Source organism: Spodoptera frugiperda, unplaced genomic scaffold (genome assembly GCF_023101765.2).
Source record: "Spodoptera frugiperda isolate SF20-4 unplaced genomic scaffold, AGI-APGP_CSIRO_Sfru_2.0 tig00001167_1, whole genome shotgun sequence".
NCBI classification, from domain to species: Eukaryota; Metazoa; Arthropoda; class Insecta; order Lepidoptera; family Noctuidae; genus Spodoptera; species Spodoptera frugiperda.
The window spans coordinates 185,665-210,795 of record NW_026095724.1 but is presented as its reverse complement, the minus strand read 5'-3'; the positions used below and the strand labels follow the sequence as shown (position 1 = coordinate 210,795).

The 25,131-nt window shown below is 40.5% G+C and overlaps 4 protein-coding genes across 4 annotated transcripts; 3 read left to right on the top strand and 1 right to left on the bottom strand.

Moving 5' to 3' along the window:
* Positions 1–199: 199 nt before the first annotated feature.
* Positions 200–2,464, top strand: LOC126912994 (uncharacterized). Its single transcript, XM_050707636.1, has 2 exons — positions 200–1,030; positions 1,456–2,464. The coding sequence occupies exons 1-2, from the start codon at positions 330–332 to the stop codon at positions 1,673–1,675; spliced, it is 921 nt and encodes a 306-aa protein (XP_050563593.1). The 5' UTR covers positions 200–329; the 3' UTR covers positions 1,676–2,464.
* Positions 2,116–5,655, top strand: LOC126912989 (uncharacterized). The gene is made up of 2 exons (XM_050707624.1): positions 2,116–2,153; positions 2,453–5,655. Exons 1-2 carry the CDS (start codon positions 2,116–2,118, stop codon positions 2,961–2,963), a joined length of 549 nt encoding a protein of 182 aa, XP_050563581.1. The 3' UTR covers positions 2,964–5,655.
* LOC126912988 (uncharacterized protein DDB_G0271670-like) lies at positions 5,136–8,065 on the top strand. The gene is made up of 3 exons (XM_050707623.1): positions 5,136–5,568; positions 5,652–6,011; positions 6,276–8,065. The coding sequence occupies exons 1-3, from the start codon at positions 5,136–5,138 to the stop codon at positions 7,043–7,045; spliced, it is 1,563 nt and encodes a 520-aa protein (XP_050563580.1). The 3' UTR covers positions 7,046–8,065.
* A 13,978-nt stretch (positions 8,066–22,043) lies between these two features.
* Positions 22,044–24,782, bottom strand: LOC126912987 (uncharacterized). Its single transcript, XM_050707622.1, has one exon. The coding sequence runs from the start codon at positions 24,780–24,782 to the stop codon at positions 22,044–22,046; it is 2,739 nt and encodes a 912-aa protein (XP_050563579.1).
* Positions 24,783–25,131: the final 349 nt, after the last annotated feature.

Sequence of the window (25,131 nt, the reverse complement as noted above, 5' to 3'; positions counted from 1 at the left end):
GTCCAAAGCAAGACATTGTTTAGTTAATACATTTGTACCCTTATATTTAGGACTTGGTCACATGTCAATACAAGATGTGGCTGCTAGAAATAAAATCATTCCAGAGGGTTTATTTGGAAACCCAGATATGCCAGCTTCTACCAAGCCAGCAATTGTTATTATGTGATGGTTCTTACATCTATGTGCAAAGTAGTAGTAATTATTCATACCAAAAACAAACATACAGCTTACATAAACATATTAATTTGGTAAAACCATTTTTATTTGTCTTCTGTGATGGATTCATATTACAGTCACTTGGTCCAGCAACTAAAAGTGATTCGGACATTATGTCCTCTGAATTTCGCAATGAAACCAGTGTATTAAGAAATTATTTTAGGCCTGGGGATGTGTTTATTTTAGATAGGGGCTTCAGAGATGTAATTGACGAATTGCATAGCCATGGCTATAAAACATATATGCCTGAGTCACTTTTGGAAGGTAAAAATCAATTGACCACAGAACAGGCAAATCGATCAAGATGTGTTACAATGTGTCGATGGGTGGTTGAAGTTGTGAATGGTCGAATAAAACGCGATTTTAAATTATTTCGCCAAGAATACTTCAACCGCGCATCGACACACCTTATGTTAGATTTTAACATTGCATGTGCACTTTTAAATAAGTTCCATGCACCAATTGCGGACCGGCTTGATGCTCAACAGTTCTTAGAATTAGCTAAAACTAGATTAAATACAATAAATCATTTGGGTGCGTACATACAAAATGAAAATATTAATAGAAGGAGAGCCATTTTCCTAACCATAGACGCTGAGCATCCACATTTGGACACATTTCCAAGACTAACATTATATGATCTGATGACAGTAGCTCTAGGTTCCTACCAGTTGAAACAAGCTCGGTCGTACTATGGGGAACATGTCCGTAGAAACGGAAAATATGAAATAGAGTTAGCGAACGACATTGAGGATGACTTGCCATTAATACTGGGAATGGACAAGTATTTAGTAAGGGGACAAATTAAATCACGTAATGTTAACAGTACTAAGGAGGAGGCGGGACGCGTGAGGGAACGAACTTCCTCACGCCCCAGCCGACGCGAAAGACACTCCGGGCGTCGGGGATCGCGTGACGATCTCCGGCCACCGTAAGTGCGGGTCTGCGGACGGCGAGCAAGGGTAGCTCGCCGCCCGACCAGAACCAGACCCGTGCGTGCGGCGCGTTGCGTTCCGCGCGCGCCTCAAAGAGCCATCAGACCACCACAGATGGGGCCCAGTAGGGCTGATGCTTAATCCGGAGCTGCGGACTACCTAGCGGGTTTACCGGGGCTCCGGCTCGACAAGCAGGAGTAGGAACGGGGTGGTTTTTAGTCAGTAAGAGTCTGACACTCCCTCTCGCTTTGCCCTGGCGAGATTCATTGGATGATTTCCGCGCTGAAAAAAAAAAATAAAAAAAAAATGTTAGCAGTAAAGTGTACTACGCATACATTTTAGTTAATAGAGCTACAAGTAACTCATTAGCTGATATTGCTGGCTATTATTGCAATTGTTTGGTGGGTAATCGAACCGTAGGATGCTGCGCACACGTAATGACCATTTTGTGGTATCTTAGTTGGGCTCGATTTCGAACAGTTGAGCCGCCGGCTCCGTTTTTAGACGACATATTTTATGAATGATCATGACCAATAAAACTATTTTATTCTTATATTCAAACATTATTATTTCCTATTCCCTTTATCTACAAACCATACATTTAGTAGGTAGGTATAACCTACCTATCATTGTACCTAATATTATTTAGTCAGGATTATTCACTGGTTTGATGGTACTGTTTTCTGTTGTTCTGTAGAGAATTCAAATCATTTTGTTGTAAGTAGGTACTGCTTTTTGGTAGAAGGTTAGCTGTAAAACTAACCTCAAAACTTAAATAGAAAATCAAAGAAAATAAAAACCCCACAAAATAAATAGATCATTTTTATTTCCTTGGAAAATATGACATCTCCCCTCTTTTATCTCCAATTTTTGCTATCATACAACTTATTTTTATGCGCAACGGCTGTCCATAGAAATATGGGCATTCTCCTTTATATCTAACACAAAAGCATCATCTGCCACAATGACATGTGGAATTTGTTTGTTCCTTCCGGGTAACGGGTAAGGTTCAGGCAAATTTAATTTTCCTTGTTGAAGATTAGCATAGAAACCAGTATTTTTGAAAACACCACCATCCGATATTCTTCCTTTACAACCGACATCTACGTACGTAAACTTATAATTTGCATCAACCAGTGCTAAAAGCACAATGCTGAAATGACCTTTGTAATTGAAAAAGTCGCTTCCAGTATTACTTGGAGCTGGAATAACAACGTGTTTGCCATCCATAGCCCCAATGCAATGAGGGAAATTCCAAAGATGGTCAAATTGGCGCTCTAAGATCATCCATTCTTCTAAAGTGTTAGGCATCAGAAAAAGGAAATTTTATTACTATTTCAGGTATCACAAGATATTATTATCCAGAATGACACAGTAAATGAAGATCAAGAGTCTCTTCATGAAAGGGCAGTCGAAAAGTTTAAGGCTCCGAAGAACTCGCTTAAACGCCGTATTGTCGATGAAGACCCGAGAATCGCCCATGCTTTGTCCATTATGAATAACGTAAACAAGCAGATGGAAGCAAAAAAACCTGATGACGAAGACATTTTTGCTGCAGCCGTCGCAACGAAATTAAGGAAAATTAGAGATGAGCGAACCAAGATTTTAGTACAAAGGGATATAGATAATTTATTGTATGACGCTATTATTGGTACTGGAAAATATGTTACAACTCCAATGCCTTCACCGTATTCAGATTCGTCAAATTGTCAGAGTCAAGGACCGGCTTCAAGTTTTCAGGTCCGCGATAATGATTATTCAGATCTTTTACGTCAGAATGATGGCGAAACAATATCTTGGCATGAAATGTAATGCAATAAAAGTGACTAAAATAAAATGGTATATTATTTTTATTTTCTTACCTTAATATTTTCTTTCAACACGCTTATCAACGCCTTACAAGTCTCAGGTACAATCCGAGCAATAAGCTCTTTTGAAACTTTAAATAAGAACATTAAACTTGCAAAAGAATCTCCAGTAGCAAGATATCTTATGGTTAGATCAGTACCAAAATTTAATTCTTATCACATATCGCACCTTCGGTGCAACAAAGTCACAAATAGCCAAATCTGCAAAATCGAACTAAGTATGCCAAACTGTTTCTGAATCATGCCTTTACTTGGGGCAACAAAAACATCCGCGGAGGTATCTCAAAATTCTACTAGATGGCGCGAGTGCCTTTGTGGTTATTGGCGGTTTTTCCATGCGCTTTGGGCCGACAACGCTTCATTGGACAGTAGTGCCCCCGCGCCCGCGAGTGTTTGACGTACGTTGGAGCTACAGCCACACAAAGGTATTTATGACCTTTTTTATTCTCACTTATTGGAGCGACAAAAACGTATTTGTTTTTAAGACCTCATTTTTGTTAAATATATTACAAAACTTTTGGAGCTACAAAGGCATTTTCTCATAAAGCGTTTTTGTAGATCCAAAGTTTTGATATATTTACTACATAATTGGAACTACAAAGTCACTAACTAAAAAGTGTTTTTATAGGTCCATTAATGGAATTTTTTCAACTAATCTGCTGGATTTACAAAGTCTTAAACTATGAAAGTGCTATATAGGTTCAAAATTAGTATTAAGAATGTGATAACAAAAAGACTTATGACTTTTTAATTCCAGTTTTTGTATCATAGGTACCCGCTGTTTAGTTCATAAACAAAATTGTGACTTTGTTACCCCATAATCATTTACTTATTCATTTTTTTTGTCAAAGTTGCACCTAAATGTATGATAATCAATATTGTTTTTATTTAAATGCTGCTTCGATGATGACAGCGATAGTCAACAATGTTATTTTCTAAAAGACTGTATGACGATCTCGTCGGCGAAACTAGTATCCCACCCAAAACATAAATGTGAAAGGATGCCAAGTTCGATAATATTGGAATGCTTCGCCTATAAAAGAAGTGAGATCTAAATAAGTACCAAGTTCCATACACAGACCTCAGTTAAAAATGATATAACAAGTTGGCAAGTTTTCACACACTTTGTTATAAACCTACTAAACGCAATGAGTCAAGTATATAATTTTCTATTAAAACTTGCCAAGTTATATCATTTTTAACTGAGGTCTGTGTATGGAACTTGGTACTTATTTAGATCTCACTTCTTTTATAGGCGAAGCATTCCAATATTATCGAACTTGGCATCCTTTCACATTTATGTTTTGGGTGGGATTTCATTTATTTTTGTAAGGTTTATTTTCTTTTTTTCTTATTTTACTTTACTTTGACTAAATACAAACCTTCGTAACGAATTTTAGGTCGGTACGACCATTGGAAGATGAATGATGAATTTACACCTTCATTATTTTTAAAACCGACTCACACTTGGCCATTTTCAGATTTTTTCCTTTACCTTGACCTAAAGACCTACCTTCATGCCAAATTTCAAGTCAATACGACTATTGGAAGTGGTCTAGGTTTTTGATGAGTGAGTGAGTGAGTCAGTCAGTGAGTGTATAGTAAAAATAGCGATTTTCTGACGTCAATATCTCAAGATCTACAATAGGTACATTAATGAAATTTTGTATTTTAGATAAGTAAGTAGATCTCGATAGATACTAGAAATTTCATATGCGTGGAAAAAATAGATTTTGAGTTATAGGTGGGTCGAACTTGGCCCGAAATGGTTCGTGTAATATAACCCACGGCCGGTGTGTCGGTTTTTTTGCTCGAACTTGGCGGACACACTGCCGTGTGTCTAGATAGCGTCAATAAATTTTCAACTTAATGCTCCAGAACATAAGGTTGAAAATCCATTGACGCTCGACGTCGGGGACCTAATCATTTTCTTCTTAAATTTTAGTTAATCAAATTCATGAACCTTTCGTTATTGCTCTTCTGTTGTTTCTCAGTTCAGGCCTTTGCATAATAAAAAATAAATAAATAGAAATATAAATAAAAAAATATAATAATAATAGTATAAAATAACAATAATTGTAAATCTGATTTATTAATATTTTTATTTCAGAGAGCAATGGGTTCCCGAAGTAAAAAAATTCTTTCTATGGTTCCCATTCCCGACAATAATTTAAAGAAAAACAATACATTCGTTGAAAACTGGTTAGCGAACTGTCATCCGGAAGATCAGGACAATGATCATGATTCCAAGTTAGAATCCTCTCGTTTTTCCGTAAATAATATCACCAGTACTTCCTGCGAAGCAAAAAATGAACTGTCAGCTACTGACAGGAGCACAGTATGTGATAATGCCGTGGATACAGTAATTCAAGAAGTAAATGCTGATTTAATTTTACTAAATACCGTAACAGAGAATGTCACATCGAAAGATATTGAAAACGCAGTCATTACTACAGATAGCAAAACATTTAACCTTTCTGATGATGAAGAAATAGTTTCATCCAATGTTGTTATCGCAGATGTAGTGCCAGAAACCACATTAGCAAAAAGTATGCTAAGGCCAGATACTGTCTCGAATGAAATGAACTCAGATAACAATGAAGATTTTTCCGCAAGTGATGGATCTGAATATGAACCACCGCAAAAAAAGGCACAAAAAAAGTTTTTCAGCCAATTCGTAGAACATCCAGTTCTAGCAGTGATTCCTCTACCTCTAGCAGTGGTTCTTCCAGCTCAAGTACCGGATCATCTAGCTCAAGTTCATCTAGCTCTGGCAGTCGTTCCAAGCACTCTAAATCTACATCTCGCTCCAAACATCCTTCTAATGTGTCAATTGTACATCATAATGCAGCTTCTGAGAATATTCAACCAAGCATTGAACAAGCAAGTATTGTAACAAAGGCTAAAAAAAGAACCAGAAACCCAAGTCAGTGGCAAAAGAACCAGAGAAAGCAATTAAAAAACACTGGTCAAGCATACACATCATCTAGAGGTAACTAGTAATAAGTGGTATTACTAATAATGAAATATCTTTTTAATTTTTATTCTATTATATAGAATCTTAGTCCTTCCGACAACACAGACAGATGTGTTGCTGGTGAGTTTGTTCTTCGCCTATTCTTTTCATCAGCTATAACACCTAGGAACTGGCGAAAGGGGGCGCTTTGGTGGCTGTCTAATGTAATTATTGACTTTCAAAAAGTGCTGATCTTCAGCCTAGTTTGAATAAACGTATTTTCTTTCTTTCTTTTTTCAGGTAAATCCATGCCGCAAAAAAGTATTCGACCACCTTGTACGAGTACCTGCCGATTGTCTTGTTCAAATAAGTTCACCACAGAAGATAGGGATGTAATATTTAAGACATACTGGGGCCTTAATTCTTTTCAAAGACAGCGTGACTTCCTTGCTTCTTGTGTAAAGCAAGTTGAACCTGAATTCCGTACCATCAAGATTCGAAAAGGTGGCGACGTGAATAGAAAATGTAGAAAACCAAACACATCGTACTTTCTAGTAAATAGAGGTAGTGAAATAAGGGTTTGTAAAACGTTCCTATTGAATACATTGGCTATAAGTAATAAACCACTACGCACTGTAACTGAAAATAAATTTGCAAGCACAAGTGTAATTCCAACGGATAAACGCGGTAAGCACGGAAAACAGTCAAAGTTGGATGCTGAAACAATACAATCTGTACGTGACCACATTAATTCAATTCCTAGAATGGAAAGCCATTACATCAGAGCTAATTCATCAAGAGAGTATATAGATGGAGGTTTGACTGTAGCCGAACTTCACCGTAACTATAGTCAAAAACGTATAGCTGACAACAAGGCACCAGCAAATTACGACGCATACCATCGGATTTTCAATACCGAATTTAATATCAGCTTTTTTATTCCGCGTAAAGACCAATGTGACGTGTGTGAGGCCTTTAAGAATGCTGTAGATAAAGAACCGTTGATGTCCAGCTATAAACTACATCAAGAGGAAAAGAGTCTTAGTAGAATAGAAAAAAACAAGATATAGACGAGTGTAAAAAGCCTGATAGCAATAGCATTGTGGCTATATTTGATCTTCAAGCCGTATTGCCTTGTCCTATAGGTCAATCGTCGGCATTTTTTTATAAAAGTAAACTTAATTGCTATAATTTCACAGTATCAGATATTAAGATTAATAAAACATTCTGCTTCTTTTGGCATGAGGGTCTGGGTAAACGAGGAGCCAATGAAATAGGTTCTTGTTTGTACAATTTTTTAAAAGAATGTTCTTCGACTAAACCAAATTCAGACATAACTTTTTTCTCGGATAACTGTTGTGGCCAACAAAAAAACAAATTTATTCTTAGTTTGTATTATTATGCCGTTTCAACCTTGCCAATTAAATCCATTACACACAAGTTTCTAATTCGTGGACACACGCAGAACGAAGCTGATAGCGTCCACTCTGTAATAGAGAAAAATATTCGTCGAGCAAAAAAATCAGGGCCAATTTACACCCCAGATCAATATGTGGCTCTAATTCGTAATGCTAAAAAAACCGGTAACAGTTTTACTGTTAATGAAATGAGTTTTGATAGTTTCTACGATTTAAAGTTACTTTCTAACGATATTAACTTGAACACGGGCAAGAATATTGACGGCGAAACAATCAGGATTTCTGATGTCAAAGTCGTGAAATTCATTAAAGATTCTGATACCTATTTGTACAAAACCACGTATAAAAGTGAACGTTGGAAAGAAGCTAAAATTAAAATTAGTCGTGCAGGCAAAAAAAATATCTCAGATATTCAATTGTGTGCGGCATACAGCTCTAAGTTACCAATTGCGAACAATAAAAAGCAAGATATTCAACAACTAATAACTGCTAATATAGTTCCAAAATATTATGAAAACACATTTAATAGTTTATTTGAATAATAACATCTTTTTGATATTTATATTATAATAAAAAATATAAATAACTTTTAATAATAGGAACGAACAATGTTCTTAATAGTATTCATTTATTGTTAATTATTTCTTAATAAGTATCGTTTGCTGTCTACTGTAATGACAACAAAAAGTAATGTTGATTTTGACCTACCTTTTTTGATAAAAAGCTTTCTATTGTTTTTATTTTTCTAAGAATTTTATTGTTTATAATTTTGAAGAGTATTATGAAACCATTAAGACTTATTATGAGACTGCTCGTGAATTCCTTAGTGTAAAAGACTGTTTATTATGTAAGTCTGCATTTTATACAATTTGATTGTAACTCAAAGTATGAAAATGATGCCAATTAATGTTGTAGTTATAAGAATTTAATTGTTTTTCGTTACCTTTTTGTTAGTAGTTGATTTTTAGAGAGGAAAATATAGAATTATGTTTGATTATGACACTTTATTTCATTTAAAACCCTATGTAAAAAACCTTGCTTAAGTCATAAAACTAAATAACTTCTGGTGCAACAAAGTCACAATTCAGGACACTTTTTATTGTTATGTGTTTTATTAGGATTTTTTGGTAATGAAATATAAGATTTTTATGAAAAACTATAGCCAACTAAATAAACATTTTATTTTATAAATATTTTGAACCTACTACAAATAGTAATCCAGAAATGAGGCATTACATGCGAAAAATATATTAAAAGTCTTCTCCTGTAAAATTACAAAATGGGTTGTTGTGACTTTGTTGCACCGAAGGTGCGATATGTTTATTTTGTTTGCTGCTTTTGGGCATTTTTTAAATTGTGTTTTCTTGCATGGTGTGGGTCTTGTTTTTTACGCTTGATTTAACAACTTTGTTCTAGCCTGGACAATGCGATCGGTGTAGACGCATACTAGCACTCGTTCCTAAATTCAGTGCTACTTCCGACGTCAGTGATGCTACAAGCAATGAAGAAGAAGAAGTAAATAGTCGCGACTCATCTCCTGCTCCATCTATAAATTCATCGTTAGAAAGATTAGATTTCAATAGTCCAGATCCATCTAGTAATGATTCCTATATAGAAAACTCAGACGAAAATTCTCTATCGATTCTACATCCAAACTTGGACTCCATAGATTTTCAAAGTCACGAAATTGTAGCCGAAATCGGCGAAGATCCACCACCTCTCACACCAGTTCTTTCAACCGTATTTCCTTCCGATACGCAATGCAATTATAATGCTATACCATCTATCGCATCACTACCCTCTTTACCTGCATCAACACGTGTCCAAAGAAAACGCAGAGGTCCTGTAGTTGCTGCTAATAGGGTAAAAAGACGAAACATACAGAAGTTCAAACTTTCTTTTCAATGGACTAAGAGAAGGTTTCAACATGCAGCTGAAATATCTGAGCAAAGCTTCAAAGAAACTGTCCCATCTAATTGGTCGGCGTTAGACTATTTCTATCGATTTTTCCCTGAAGACCTTATTGTTGATATAGCAAACAACACTAATTTATATAGCGTACAAGAGACTGGAAAGTCAATCAAAGCAACAAAAGAGGACATAATTGACTTTTTGGCTATCAATATATTGATGGGAGTGGTTGTTATGCCGTCTTACAAGGACTATTGGAAGGCCAGTTATCGTTACGGTAAAATTTCAGATGTTGCCTATCAAAAGGTTTCAGCAAATAAGGCGGTATTTACATTTTGCTGATAACACACACGCTGACGAATCCGATCGTTACTACAAACTACGTCCTCTCCTTGAGCGAGTAAGAGCCCAATGTTTGTCTATTGAAGAGGAGAATGCCTTCAGTGTAGATGAAATGATCATTCCTTACAAAGGCAAAAAAGCGGGTTCTCGACGGCAGTATAATCCAAACAAACCATGCAAATGGGGTTTTAAAAATTTGGTACGGGCAGGTGTCTCTGGAATCGTATACGATTTTATGTTGTATGCAGGCGACGATACCTTTAGGGGCATCCAGTTCGAACCTGAAGAGGAAAATCTCGGCACTGGAGCTAAAACGGTGTTGGCGCTATGTAAAACCATAAAAAATCGACCTTGCGTCGTTTACTTCGACAATTGGTTTACGTCTTTAGAACTCATATATTTGTTAAGGCATAATTATGGCATATTTAGTTTAGGCACTGCCAGAAAAAATAGGCTTCGAGAAGCCAATGACTTATTGTTGTCAGACAAAGCTTTGCAGAAAAAAGGACGGGGGGCTTACTGTCAAGCAACTTGCAATAAAAATAAAATTGCTATCGTAAAGTGGTTTGACAATAAGCCCGTTACCTTGGTTAGCTCATATGTCGATGCTTATCCCATCGAAAAAGTGAAGAGATTCCATAAGGAATCTAAAGGACGCATAGACGTACCTTGCCCACAAATAGTGAGACACTACAATAGGCACATGGGTGGAGTCGATCTAGCTGACATGCTTATTGCTTTATATCGGACCAACATGAAGAAGACACATCGTTGGTATTTGAACATATTTTCGCAATTGTTAGATTTTTGTATCAACAACGGTTGGCTTCTTCGCCGCCGCCATTACCGTTCAAAAAGCATAAAAAGAAAAGATGATCATCTCAAGCATTTCCGTTATGAGGTATATGCGGGTCTTATAAAAAGCAACAGACAAATGGCGAAATCTTCAGTCCAGGATTCAGTGGCTGAGGAGAATGAAATAAAGAAACCAGCCACTGAACGGCCCATAGATGCCATAAGATATGATGCTGTAGATCACTGGCCGGAACACACCGAGTATCAGAGGTGCAAATATTGCAAAAAGGGGCAAGCGTGTACTCGTTGTACCAAGTGCAATGTCCATCTTTGTTACGTGGCTAAAAGAAATTGTTTTGTAGCTTATCATAAGCACTGATGTCATTAATGTTATTATTTTATTATACTTTGAAAACATATTTTGTTGTTTTATTGTTTTGATCAAGTTATGTCAAAAGTGCATTTTGTATATTATACTATACGCTCCTTACTCATACAATTTGCTAACGCAGGGAGCAATGTATAGTATAATATACGCTCATTATCTCAGATTATCGGCTAATTAGATTTTTTATTCCATTTTTCCTACCTTTCATTTAGGTCTAATAATCATAATCAGGTATTATTTTGATGTTTTATTTCGCTGAAATGTCATGCGACCCTAAGGGTTAAGGTGATTGCAAGCCTTATTGAAACAGGGACACATTTTCTGTAGTTGGTATCTTGCTTAGCAATAAAAGGACTAGTTACATTAACCAGCAACTCAAAATCTTCGCAAGATATACGTGTGAAGTTTTTAAATCCACTCAATGGATCTATTTTTATTTCTTCTAGAAATTTATTCGTTTCTTCATTCCGTCGCTGTAGTAACGGCCTCACCCAACATCGCGGTTTCTTCCTTCGTTTCTTTTTAAGGAGACTACATAGTAAAACACATGCTGCAGCATAAAGCTCTACGTTTTCCTGCCCGTTCATATTAATTATTGAACTGTCTCGGCAGAAACTCTGCTCAGTGAACATGTTCGCGCACAAGTGTGCTGAACTGTGCGCCTTACCAGTGGAGACGGAAGCCAAATGCGACACCAGCTTAGTACCTGCACTGTTGGAGTTTTGCACAAAATGTTTGCAAGCAAATGTGCTGCACACTATTTTGGTGGAATCGCACCTTTACAAAAGTGGAAAAAATGTAATTGGAACATGGACAGATTTATAAAAGCCACATGTTTGCCGTCAATACTACCAACACAATTAGGAAAATTTTATATTTCTCTATAACCGATTTCTGACTGCCTCCAGGTGTCTTCTGAAGGTGCAGGCATGTATATTGGTTGCAGTATCTCCCATGTGACTTTACATACTTCTTTTACTATATTCGAAACTGTACTGGTTCCGAGTCGATAAGAGAATCCTATACTTTGGTACGAATCACCAGTCGTCCACGAATCACCACGTCACAGTGACGGCTGAACCTGCCTTTGGATCTGTAGTAGACATTAATTGGCCGCAAGCAGATCCTGAAATTGAGTCGTTTCAGTTGACTGTGGAAAGTGTTCCAAATACATGTTTATCTGAAATATCTGGGTATCGCATTGTAGAGCTTAGGCATGTTATTGAGTGGGTCTCCCTTATGGAAAGATACCGAAATATCTGTGAATCATCACAAATTGAATTTGTTCATGAAATACATGATGGATTTCGAAGTGTATTAACATTCAAGTGCAGCATGTGTGGAAAAGCTTGGGAACACTGCACCGAGAGCTAAGATAAAATAAATACTACATTTGTGTGGGCAACTGTGACTTCTGGTAGCTACTACACTCAAGCAGCTGATATAACAAGTCTGATGGATATTCCAACAATGTCACCTAATAAATTTCGACGAATTGAAAAAAAAATAAGCAATGTTTGGTTAGAACATTTGACAGAGGAAATTAAGATTGCTGGTGAACAAGAAAGATCATAGAGGGGTATAGTAGCAAAGGCGACTATCTCCATGTTTTCCCGAATTATAACTAATAGCGCCATCTAGTTGTTGGGATTCAAAGCCGTCGATTTGTCCAATTGTCACTTTCAAATACGTCTATAACCAATAGAAATTTATGGTTAAAAACTGGTGAATGAAACAAACTTGTCTATGTCCTCTGGAGATTGTCACTTTTGTTTTGACAGATTCAAATTTTCACAAGTCAATCAGTTTGAAGTTATCGGTTAACGTGCAAAAGTGAAAAAAATAATAAAATGGAGCTAAATGCTTGTGAAGTGCCTCCAAACCAAGCTAGAAAAAAGTTAAGAGACCCTAGAAAGTGGAAAAGAACAATCCAGAAGACAGGAAGGTTTATTTATGTACTATTTTTTAAACTTTGTTGTCTGTTATTTTGCAATGCTATTTTTCACTTTCAATACATTCAAAATTTTATTGTTTTGTTTGCAGATACTCACCAAAACAACAACCAAAGCTAGCTTGTGATCATAATAGCAAAGCTTATGAGTGTAAATCATTAAATCACCAGGACATACAACAGTTTCACGACAATTTTTATGCAAAGAAAAATAAGGCTTTTTAAGACGCCTTTATTTTAAAATACTGCGTTACCTCACCAATACAAAGAAGACGAGCCACTAAATGCAGCAGAGCTCCAAAGCTTTTTCAAGTTAAATGTTTTGTTCGTAAAATGTACTAAGCGTTTGGTTCCTGTTTGTCAGAAGAGTTTCCTAGAAATACTGGGTATCACAAGAGCTCGATTGAACTATGTCACAAAAGAGTTTCATGAGCAAGGGCAGGTGCCCATAGAAAAACGTGGTGGAAAACATCGCAGTCACCAATTCGTTGAAAAAAAGGCTGCTGTAGTAGTAATTCTTTAAAATGTGTTGAATCTCATTACTGTCGATCTCAGACAAAGAGGCATTATCTCCCAAGTGAATTGACAATAAATAAATTATACAAAATGTATAACGAAAGTTGTGCGCCATTGAATTAAAAGTTAAGGGAAGCTATTTCCGTTCAATATTTAATACAAAATTTAATTTGGGATTCAAGTCCCAAGAGTGGATGTTTGCTCAACTTGCACAGAACTTGCTGAAAAAATTAAAAAATGTACTGATGGAAATTTAAAACAAACTTACATGGCACAAAAGAGAATACACACATTGAAATATAAAGAATTTTACAAGTTATTAAAAGATGAAAGAAAGTCCTGAAGTTTTGATTATGAGTTTTGATTGCCAAAAAAAACAAGCTCTTCCAAAAGTTTATGACCAAGCTGCATATTACAGCAGGCAGCTTTACTTTGAAAATTTTACTATTGTGCAAGGGCCATCCACTACAAAATTAAACAAGGCCAATGTTTTTATTTACACGTGGACAGAAAATCAGTTTTCTAAAAATGCAAATCTAATTGCATCAGCTGTTTTTCATCGCCTTCAAAATACACACTTTGATGAGAAGATCACTACATTACGCCTAGTAGCAGATGGATGTGGAGGCCAGAATAAAAACTCTATCATGATTGGAATGCTATTAAAATGGTTTTCACAAGCTCCTGCTTCTTTGAAGAAAATATAAATTATTTTCCCTATTGTGGGTCATTCTTTTTTACCACCAGATAGAGTATTTGGTAATGCTGAGAAGAGAATAAAGAAAATGGAAACCTTTTTATTTCCGGAAGAATATGAAGAAGTTCTAGGAGAATTTGGTACAGTTATAAGAGTTATAGATCAGTGTCTTGTTAATGATTGGAAAGATGCAATAAAAGATGTACTTCTTCTGCCTGGAAAATGGCATTTCAAAATTTCCACAACAAAAATGTTTTTATTCAGAAAAACTAATCAAGGTAAGGTGGTTATCACTGGCGAAGAAAATTATAGGACCCATCTGAATCAGAATAATTACCGCAGCATCTATAAAAAAACGGGCAGTGTGGCAATGTTTCAGCCGTGCTTGATACAACCATATTCAGTAAACGTTAATTTACTGAAAATAAGAGACGTCAATAATTTAATGAAGAAGCATTTCGGTGAAAATTGGCAGAATGACGAGAATCTAAAATTTTACACAGATTTTGTTAACAATACCCGACAGAATGGCAGTGATGAAAATTCTCAGGAAGAAGAATATTGTAATGAGCTTATAGAAAGAAGCACCATTAATTTTTAAACATAAAAATATAACAATGTTTTTCTTTAAAAAGTTAACGTTTTTTTTTTATTGATTTGTTTAAAACACTATAATACGTTACATGATTATAGGCATACAGTTACATAATTGTAATAAGGTAATTACATAAGCAAAAAATAAAAATATTTTGTTAATTTCTAATAATGCCTTTTATTGAAACAGAATCACCAATATCCATTACAGATTAAAGCAAAGTGAACAAAATCCATATATGATTACAACAAACATAGCAATGTCTACTTGGGAGAAACAAACATAACGATCTCCAAATGACAATGCCAGATCCTGCCCCACTTAATTTCATCAATGTACAAGAAATGTAAATTAATCAATATTATGCAATGAAAATAAGACCCTTGGTTACTTAATTATTATTCTGATAAAGTTGCGGATAAAAATTGGAAATAAAAAGAATTTAAAAAACCCAAGGCCTACTTCCTGTATTTATCGCGATCATCTGCGTTTCTTAGTACGCTTGCAAAAGGAACACAAAGAGTCATTCAATAAAAAAAGGATTTATTAATGTAATATGTACGGATTTTAATATGAATTTGGTATAAATACATACTGTTAGTTAATTTATTTTTTTATAATATATATTATAATGAATGCATATTCTAATTATTATTTCGTGTTTGAACGTTAGTGGTTTGATGTAACGAAACGTCTTTGGCGTGCGTGTGTCAGTTACGTCCAAAAAGTCATTATTTGACATTCGCTCTGTCTGTTCTGTTTACATTGTTGTTTCGTTATGACTATGAATTAAAGTAGGATTACTAAAGGTGATATTGGTGATGAAATTCCTTCCTTTCATAGCTAAACCCCCTATTGTTGCATTGTAATAATATAAAGCACTTAATTTAATTATTTCTACCATTATAACTGCAATGTATCTAAACTGGTACCTAACCTAAATGTAATATTTTGTTCTTAGATTTATATATAAACCGCAAGCTCTAAAGGCTTTTAATCATGTTTTTAGTTATCACTAATAGAGCAGCAATTGAATGCTACATTTGGCATGCCTGTACAATATATTTTTTGGTGGGGCAAAGTTCTATAGAGATTCTGGCATTGTCATTTGTAACCTCATTTATTCTGTAACCACCGCGTGAATCTAGCCCTAACTTGCTTGAAATCTTTTCCTAACACTACACTATTAAAGACAAAATATAAACACTTCAAAAACATTTGTAACTTTTAAGATACAAGTTTTTCACGTTTTTCTTAAAATCTGTAAAAGTGGAGATGGTCACCTTTGCTTCTATACCCCTATGTCTTCTGATAGTGTTCCATTTGTTACTGTTTATGTAGATGGAGGATGGTTGAAGAGATCCTAAGGGGCATAACTTTGATTCGTCATCTGAACTAAACACAGAGCCCAGGAACACATTTAAAAAAATACATAAAGCGGAAGAAACAGAGTCGAGTACGACAGCAATCGTCAACACGCCAACGATTGTTTATTCCACGAGAAAAATCCAAACCAGACAAGAACTATGGACCTGAAGCAAGTGATCATATTGATATTGATGAAGCACAACTGAGAATATGGTGTGAAGGACGGTTAGCAGAATTCCAAAGATATTGCTTTCATTGAAATGTTTACAGTAGGGCAGAATGAAAATGATTTAAATACTACTCATAGGCGTGACCGTCTGACTGCAAGTCAATTTGGAATGGTAATGTTATCAGAAATGAGCTTGTGTAATTTCTATATTTTATAGACCACCTATGCAGATAATGCATTTTTATTATATTCACAACACAATTATTTTACCTTTTACAGGTTTGCAAACGCCGTATTACAACACCAAGTCACAATCATGTCAAGGATATTCTATATAAAAAGAATATTTGTACAACAGATATGTTATATGGATAGCAAAATGAAAATGTGGCAAAAAGAAAACTGTAAGGCCCTCAGGTCTTTTCATTGATGAAGAATTTGGTTGTTTAGCTGGCACTCCAGATAAGCTTTTCTTTATCAATATACATGTATTTTATATGTATAAATTAGATCTTACTAGCTTCAGCCCGGTAATATTAGTAGGATAGGTAAGATCCAACTTATTGATAACTTTGATAGATATGGAAAATTAAAACAGTTATAAGCACGAGGGACCAAGGATTACGATTACGATAGGCAATAGGCGTGTCGACACAGAGCGGGCAGCCTCGCGAGGTATTTGCCGCGCGAGGAAACTCTCCCCGAACGAGCGCGGCAGCCTCGGTATCATCGCGAGGCTGCTGCGCGCGGCAAGCCCAAGCCATTTGTTCGTTCGTTCTGTTGAGAGTTAAGACATCATGGCACCACACGTACGTGTTGCGGTGGCAGCTGTTGCTTTTATACTTATAAATAGGATTATAAAAAAGAGAAGACAAAAAAAAACTTAAACGAAGACAATATTGGATCCAGACATTATACAAAAACAGATTATATAATGGAAACGGATGTTATGGAAACGAACTGTACCAAGAATTGATTGATGATGGAGTGGAGAAAAATTTTGCGAGGCACGAAACAAAATACACGTGCATCCAGAGTGCGCGCGGCAAATGACTGAGGCGCCTTTGAGCAAAACAAAAAGCCGACACTCGGTTGCTTGGCCGCTCGGTCGCTCGCCCGCGGCGGTACACGCGATTTCCTCCGCCGAGTCACGTCTACATAGACCGAGCGGCCTCGCGCGGCAAATGCCTCGCGAGGCTGCTCGCTCTGCGTAGACCCGCCTAATTACATTCTACAAATTTGTTATAGGTGTAATTGAAAATGAGAGAGCCATATTTTTTTTTATTTACTTCATAATTTCCATTAATTTCAGTCTATATAATATTTTTTCTTGTGGGATATTGTTTTTTAACATCCACATCAAAAGTTACAATATATACTAATAATTGTAATTTTCTTTCGCAGCAGCTGTGTAGCGGTAGTTTCCAGGCAAGAATGAAGAAGGAAGAGTGAAAACAACACGACTAATGTTTATTTTTTACTTTACTATTATAGTAGTGTGTTTAGAATCTACATTATCAATGTTTACAGTCATTATTTTTTTTTGATAGTCACCGACAACTATTATACTAGCGTTGACTTGGCCGAGGCTCTATTACAACGTTCTACGCACTTGATTGGCACAGTCCGAAAAAATCGGAAAGGTTTACCCATGAATGTCATAGGAGAAAAGTTGAAGAAGGGGGAGATGGTTGCTATGGAAAATTACAGCGGGGTTTTGGTCTTCAAATGGAAAGATAAACGAGACGTCCTTGGATTGTCTACCAGACATAAAGTGGGATTCGTCACTGTAACAAGCAAACGAAACAAAAATAAATCAGCTTTGAAACCTACAGCAATTGCAGACTACAATAAGCACAAAAGTTCAATTGATCTTTCCGATCAACTGGGTAGTTACTCTAACCCATCACGCCGTAACATTCGTCGGTTTCAAAAACTTGCAATAGAATTGTTACTGAACACCACTGTCATAAATGCTTACCTTGTCTATATGACACATAAAAGAATTAATTCCAAACGCTATACCATTACAAAATTCAGGGAACAGTTATGCACCCAGTTACTAGGTTTATGTCAGGAACGCTCCAGTAGTGCAGAGATATGCGAACCAAGGGAGCATAAGTTCGGGAAAAATCCTGTAGTTGACCATCGTAATCAAATTGTGCGTCGTAAGTGCATACATTGTTACGAACAACTAAGATTGCAAGGTAAAACAAGTGTTGACGCCAAGAGACAAACTAAAAAAACTAACACCGTCTGCCTTACTTGCCCAACGAATCCCAGCGTTTGCGCCTCGTGTTTTGCGACTATTCATACAAAAAAGTAATTTTTAGGACATTATAATTATTTTTTGTTATAAAAACTTCAATAAATACATGAATATTCATATTATGATGTTTTTTTTTACATCACTTTCAAGTCTCATAGCAACTCAATTATTGGTCCTATTGACTTGCTTCTTTTTTTAATTTTTAGCTAAGCTTTATGTACACGCCCGAGAAGTATCACATTTTCCATAACAGCACGCCAGTAGTTGTAAAAATTATTTGAATTTGGGAGGTCAGGGCGGATCCCACGGCGTCTTGAAAGATTTTTTTTTTGGACCCACGTCCTCTTGTAATAATTTTAACTATTTGACTCACGGCGTTCACAATTAGCAAATTTGGGACCCGCCGGCGACCTCCATGGCCTCCTGAACTTAAAAAGCTTTATATATTGTCGCCAGGGAGACTGTTAATGAAATTGCCAGTGAATTGGCGCATCTGGCTGGTAGGAAGTTGGGTATCCTCTCGAAGGTGAGACGGTACTTCACACCGAAACAACTGCTGAGCCTGTACCAAGCGCAGGTTCGGTCATGTATGGAGTACTTTTCTCACCTTTGGGTCGGCTCGGCCAAATACCAGCTGGATGCGCTCGAACACATTGAAAGGCGTGCCAAGAAGCTCATCAACGATGATGCGCTTGTGGAGGCCCGGCTTCAAAGCCTTGAACACAGGCGCAAGGTCGCAAGCCTTTCCGTTTTTTACCGGGTACATTTCGGAGAGTGTGCGGGGGAATTGCACAACTTGATTCCCCTAGTCCTTTTCATCATCGAACCACAAGACAATCGGCGAGGCGTCACCGCTTCATGGTAGATATCCCACCCACTCGCACGAAGCGCTTCGCTTCAAGCTTCCTTGTGCGAACTGCTAGGGAGTGGAACTCCTTGCCGGAGTCTGTGTTTCCTGATGGGTATAACTTGGGTGTCTTCAAGGCCCGAGTGAATAGGTTGCTTATGGGCAGGCGTGCTCCACCGTAGGCCGCATCATCACTTACCATCAGGTGAGATTAATGGTTGTAAGGTCTTTATTTACCATTAATCACAAACTTTACACAATAACTAGATATGAACATTAGAAAATAACAATAGTTTTGGGAAGAAGAGGCGTGGGACATAGATATATTCGCTAACGACGCGTAAGCGGCGCGAGATCGTACACTACTGGCCTGTGCGCGGGGCGCGGGCGGCGAGGCAGCGCGGCGGCGCGGCGGCGCCGACCGAGTACGAAGCACAGCGGAAAACCACGAGCGCGCTGTTGGCGCGAGTATTGTTTTAGTGGCGCGAAATTCAAACGGTCGCGGCGCGAATATTCAAACGGCCGTGGCGCGGACGTTCGCCTTATATCCTCCCCCTCTAACCCAGGCGTTGCGTCCCCGAAGCCGGGTTAGCCTTACGAGGTCTCCCCTCTTACGCTTCTCCTGAATGGGATCTTGGATGGGACCAACGAACGGTGTTAACAAAGAAACGTGATACCTCCCTAGCGAGACGCCGTCACTTATACGCTCCAAAGCGTATGTCGTGCTACCTATCACCTCCTGAATGCGATACGGTCCATCCCGGCGGGGAATGAACTTCGGAGTCTGCCCCTTGATCGTATCGTTAGAGCCCTGAGTCTTAAGCAGTACGAGATCCCCTACCTTATAGTCTGGCGCTGGGCGACGACTCTCATCGGCGTACTTCTTCTGAGCTTCCTGGGCTTTCTCGTGCACATCCCGTGCATCGAGTAGCACGGCTGAAAGCTTCCTAAGGAACGGGGTAATAGACAAGACCACATTATCGTTCTCGACGATGGCGCGCATCTCAGACAACACGTCGGCGGGAGCGCGTATCTCACGCCCGAAGTTGAGAAAAGCGGGGGAATGCCCCGTGCTCGCAGTGAACGCAGAGTTCATGGCGAACCGAATAGCGGGAAGATGACTATCCCAGGAATCATGATCCTTACCAACCAGTATAGCAAGCTGTGGCTTAAGGTCGCGGTTCTTTCGTTCGACAGGGTTGGACTCCGGGTGGTAAAACGACGTCAGGGCCTGCTTGATGCCCATGACGTGACACGTCTGCTGCATCACTTCGCTCACAAACTGCACGCCGTTGTCGCTGATGAGTCTTCTGGGCGTCCCATAACGCAGGTACACCTCGTTCACCAGTGTTTTGGCGCACTCTTCGCTAGTGGCGGATGAAAGGGCAAATAACTCAACCCACCTTGTACAGGTGTCTTCCACTATGAGGATCCATTTGTTACCGGAGGGTGTCTCCGGTAATGGCCCGAACAGATCTACAGCGAACACTTCGAAGCGGCGTGACATAGCTGGAACTTGCAGCAGGCCGGCGGGTTTTCGCGTGTCCACTTTGTATCGTTGACACGCTGCACAGTTTTTGACGTACTGAGTAACGTAAGCCCGCATCCCGGGCCAGTAATACTTACCTGCGAGACGATGCAAAGTTCGCTCCACCCCGAAATGGCCGGCTGTGGGAGCGTCGTGGTACTCGGCTAGCACGTCCTTGCGCTCATGTTCCGGTACCACCAAGCTGGCGTCATCATCTTCTTCGTTGTCGGGACCATAACGGTACAACACGCCGTCGACTACTACATACCCTTTATCTGCCCAGGACCTCCCCCTAAAGGGATCGTCGGATTCCAACGCCTCGACGATCTTGCGAATCTCCGGGTCCTTCATCTGGCCGTCTCTGACGTCCCTAGGGCTGCGCGAGGGTAGGTCAACCACGGCGAGGCGCAAGTCGCACTCAGTCCCCTCAATATCCTCCGTCGCGCATACAGGACGTGACAGCGTGTCTGCGATCACGTTTGCCTTACCAGGAGTGTACTCGATCTTCAGGTTATATTCCTGAAGACTGAGCGCCCACCGGGCCAGGCGGCCGCTTGGTGACTTCAAACTCATGAGCCACCTAAGCGGCTGGTGATCGGACTTAACTGTCACATCGGCGCCGTCAATATACCCCTAAATTTCGACACCGCCCATACTACAGCCAGTGCCTCTCTCTCCGTCGTATTATAATTCTTTTCAGCGGCTGTGAGGAGGCGACTGGCGTACTCGACGGGTCGCTCATCGGTCCCCTCCCCCTGGAGTAGAGCCGCTCCAAGCGCGTAGCCGCTGCTGTCGGTTCTAAGGACGAATGGTTTCGTCCCGTCAGCCTGACGGAGAATAGGAGCCGATGTTAGGAGGGACTTGATGGTCTTTTAGGGAACAGAGAGTAAAGTTCCCTAAGAAAGGCGAGGTGATCAGCCTGGCGGGCTTTCTGCCCAACTGTTGTTCGTTGGGATTTTCTATCCGTGTTATTTCGCATGTAAACTTCGTATGTGCGATGCAGGATATTTGTGACGTCATCCGTTGATTTGCTCGTCGATAGTCTATGTGCGACTTCTGTCATCTGTCACTTGTTACTTGTCAATGTGTCGCCACATCACTCCCCCCCAAGACTGGAGGTCGATCCTGTTGAGACGGCTGTCGATTTGAGATGAGCGGTGCAGGTGTAGAATGTTCCTAAGGACGAGTGAGTCGGAACTGTGCCGCTGAATGCCCAGTGAGTCGGGTGAGCGGTGCAGTTTCGTCCCGTACTGACGGAGAATAGGACGCCGATGTTATCTTCGAGGCGACTGATGGTCTCGAGCGTTCTGCTGTTCGGGGCCCCACTCCCAGGTGCTCCCTTTCTTCAGCAGAGAAGTCAAAGGCGTTCTGCTGTTCGGCACTCCCACCTCGGCATAACCCGGTATGAAGCGCCTGAACCAGCTCGAGGTTTGCAGGAAACACTTCAGCTGCCTCACGTTCTGAGGGGGCGGCATGCCAGTTATAGCAGACGTCTTTTCTGGGTCCATGCGAATACCACCTGGTACGATGACATGACCTAGAAACTTCACGGCATCTCGGGCGAAGTGGCTCTTCTCTCGGTTCACCCGCAGGTTAAACATAGCAAGGCGGTCGAACACGGTTTCCAGGTCTGCGAGGTGCCTTTCGAACGAGTCTTCAGACAGCACCAACAGATCGTCCAGATATGCGAGCAAGGTTATACCTGGTAAGTTGGATTTGAACCGGTCGATCAATCTCTGGAAGGTTGCCCCTGAATTCCGGAGGCCCATGGGCATGCGCTTGAACCTGAAGGTGCCCAGCGGTGTCGTGAACGAGGTAAAGTCCCTATGATCAGGGTCAACGCTCACCTGAAAATATCCGGAACGCAGGTCCAGTGTAGACATGTACTTGGAGGTTTTCGCCGCATGGAGCACATCTTCGATCCTGGGAAGTGGGTATCGGTCAGGCTCCGTGACCGCGTTGAGCTTGCGGTAGTCCACGCAAAGCCTGTAGCTCCCATCCTTCTTCTTCACCAGGACGACGTTGGAGGCCCATGGTGACTCGCACTCCTCGATAACGTCGGCGCTGAGTAGCTTTTGCAGCTCCTTTTCTAAGGCTTCTTTCTTGGACGGCGACAACCTGTATGGTGGGGAGGCAAGGGGTTCCTGATTCTCTCTTACCTTAATTTTATGACAGGCAAAATCCGTGGGAGGTCCATCCGCAGCAAACTGGTTCGCTCTGCTACGCAGAAATGCGTTGAGCGCGTTCCTGTGCTCTGGTGGTAAGTTCGTTCCCTCGGCGTCGCGCAAGGCGACGTCGGAGATATCTGCCTGCATCAGTTCTGTGCTATTTAGACTAAAAGATTGCACGAGAGGAAAAATCTGCTCAGGGTTATCAGCAAAGAACCATGACTCCTGTGACAAGTCTAATGTAACCCCAGCCTTAGTAATAAAATCGCGACCTAACAATGTTCGAGTACTCTCACCTGGAAATACTATGAACTCAGTATCGATTTGCCTTCCCTCTAAAATTACGGGTACTGTCGCCGTGAGGACTGTTTTCGTTTGGCGGGAACCAATCGCGAGTCCTATGGTTCGCTCCGCCTCGTGAAATTGTACCCCAACCGATGTTAAGATAGAGTACAACAAGGAACCGGCAACGCAGCACGTAGCCCCCGTGTCGAGTATTGCGGCACCTACCCTATTCGCGATAGTGACCGATACCATAGCGTGTGACGGCGTCGCCGCGTGAGCTTCGCGTAAGTCGTTCTCGCCGTTCACCATATTAAAATCGCATCGCGTCGCGGGTAACTGTTTTCCGCTACAATTTTCACATTTAGACTTTACAACACCGGGTTGGCCACATCCGTAACAACGCAAATTATTAGGCCCACTACTAGAAAGCGCACTAGTTGGTTGTGGTTTATTATTTTTATTTTGGAAATTGCGACAATCTGTTAAAACGTGACCATAAAATTTGCAAAACGAACATCGAACGCGTTTATCACGTTTCAAATTCTCGTTCGAGTTTGGAGTGAGTTTCGCGACACTAGTACCGTTCGAACTCGTGGTAACGCTGCGTTCGCGCTCGCTCGACTCGGGTTCGCGAGCTCGGTCGCGCGGTGCGTCTTGCGATCTCGACAAGTTTTGACTTGTCGATTTCGACGTAGAAACGATCGGGTTCGCGGCGTACGTACGAAGATTTAATTCGACAATAGAATCTTCTATGGCCCTCACCTTTTCTAACATAATATCAATATCGTTGACATCATTTCTAGGTAAACGTTTCCTCACGCGTCGGTGCAAAAGGCCGTAAATAATATCTAGTTGTATACACATAGGCACCGCGTACGGTAGTTTTGTAAACAACGATCGCACTTTGCACACAAACACTTCTGCACGTTCAGAGTCTTTCTGGTCCGTGTCGACGATCTCTCGTAGGACTTTGTATGGCGGCAGCTGCATCCCGTACATGGCACGCAAGCGCGCCACGGCGTCCGGCCAGGCGTGCACGTTAGCGCGCGCGCCGCGCCACCACACGGCCGCGTCGCCCTCCAGCAGAATCGGCAGGCCGCGCAGCGCGTGCTCATCGCTGACGCCCGCGCACTCCTTGTACACCTGCACCGCATCGATGAACGCCTCCAGTACCTCCGCGTCGCGCGACTTCCCGTCGAAACGTGCAGTGCACTTGGCGAAGTTGCCTGTGACCGCGGACGGGTAGACGCTGGGCGGACGGGAGTCGGGCGTTGGCGTCGAAGTCGGTGGTTTCCCGGAGCCGTTGAAAGCCCTCAGGGTTTCGACTAGGGTTCTGTTGGTCTCCGCCTGCATTCTCACGAAGGACTCCATGAAACCGGCTAAGACGGTCTCGGTGGTCGCGCTCGTCGAAGCGCCGCCGGCGCGTCCATGCGCCCCGGCGGGGACGGGGGCGGGGGCGCTTGCAGCGCTCTGCTCCGCCTGGTCGTAGTATTCGGGCTCACTCGCGTCGTCACTCATAATATCTTCGCGAGATATAACTTTCGCGTTTCTTAGTTCCATGGCAACAGTTCTTCACGTAACTTAACTTAACTTTTCACGATTTGAAATAGGTAGGCATCTATCGCGGCATTCGCGACAAAGTTCTCGTGAATTCGAAGCCACGAGTTGGGCAGCCACTGTAATGGTTGTAAGGTCTTTATTTACCATTAATCACAAACTTTACACAATAACTAGATATGAACATTAGAAATAACAATAGTTTTGGGAAGAAGAGGCGTGGGACATAGATATATTCGCTAACGACGCGTAAGCGGCGCGAGATCGTACACTACTGGCCTGTGCGCGGGGCGCGGGCGGCGAGGCAGCGCGGCGGCGGCGGCGGCGCCGACCGAGTACGAAGCACAGCGGA

What these genes read in the sequence shown, in the direction of transcription:
- LOC126912994 (XM_050707636.1), top strand. Translation starts at nt 330, where the DNA reads ATGTCCTCTGAATTTCGCAATGAAACCAGTGTATTAAGAAATTATTTT. An exon ending in AGGGGACAAATTAAATCACG is followed by an intron (nt 1,031 to 1,455) that starts TAATGTTAACAG and finishes AAAATAAAAAAA; the next exon opens with AAATGTTAGCAGTAAAGTGT.
- LOC126912989 (XM_050707624.1), top strand. Translation starts at nt 2,116, where the DNA reads ATGACATGTGGAATTTGTTTGTTCCTTCCGGGTAACGG. An exon ending in TTGTTCCTTCCGGGTAACGG is followed by an intron (nt 2,154 to 2,452) that starts GTAAGGTTCAGG and finishes ATTCTTCTAAAG; the next exon opens with TGTTAGGCATCAGAAAAAGG.
- LOC126912988 (XM_050707623.1), top strand. Translation starts at nt 5,136, where the DNA reads ATGGGTTCCCGAAGTAAAAAAATTCTTTCTATGGTTCCCATTCCCGAC. An exon ending in AGAAACCACATTAGCAAAAA is followed by an intron (nt 5,569 to 5,651) that starts GTATGCTAAGGC and finishes GGATCTGAATAT; the next exon opens with GAACCACCGCAAAAAAAGGC. An exon ending in AGCATACACATCATCTAGAG is followed by an intron (nt 6,012 to 6,275) that starts GTAACTAGTAAT and finishes TTCTTTTTTCAG; the next exon opens with GTAAATCCATGCCGCAAAAA.
- LOC126912987 (XM_050707622.1), bottom strand. Translation starts at nt 24,782, where the DNA reads ATGGAACTAAGAAACGCGAAAGTTATATCTCGCGAAGATATTATGAGT.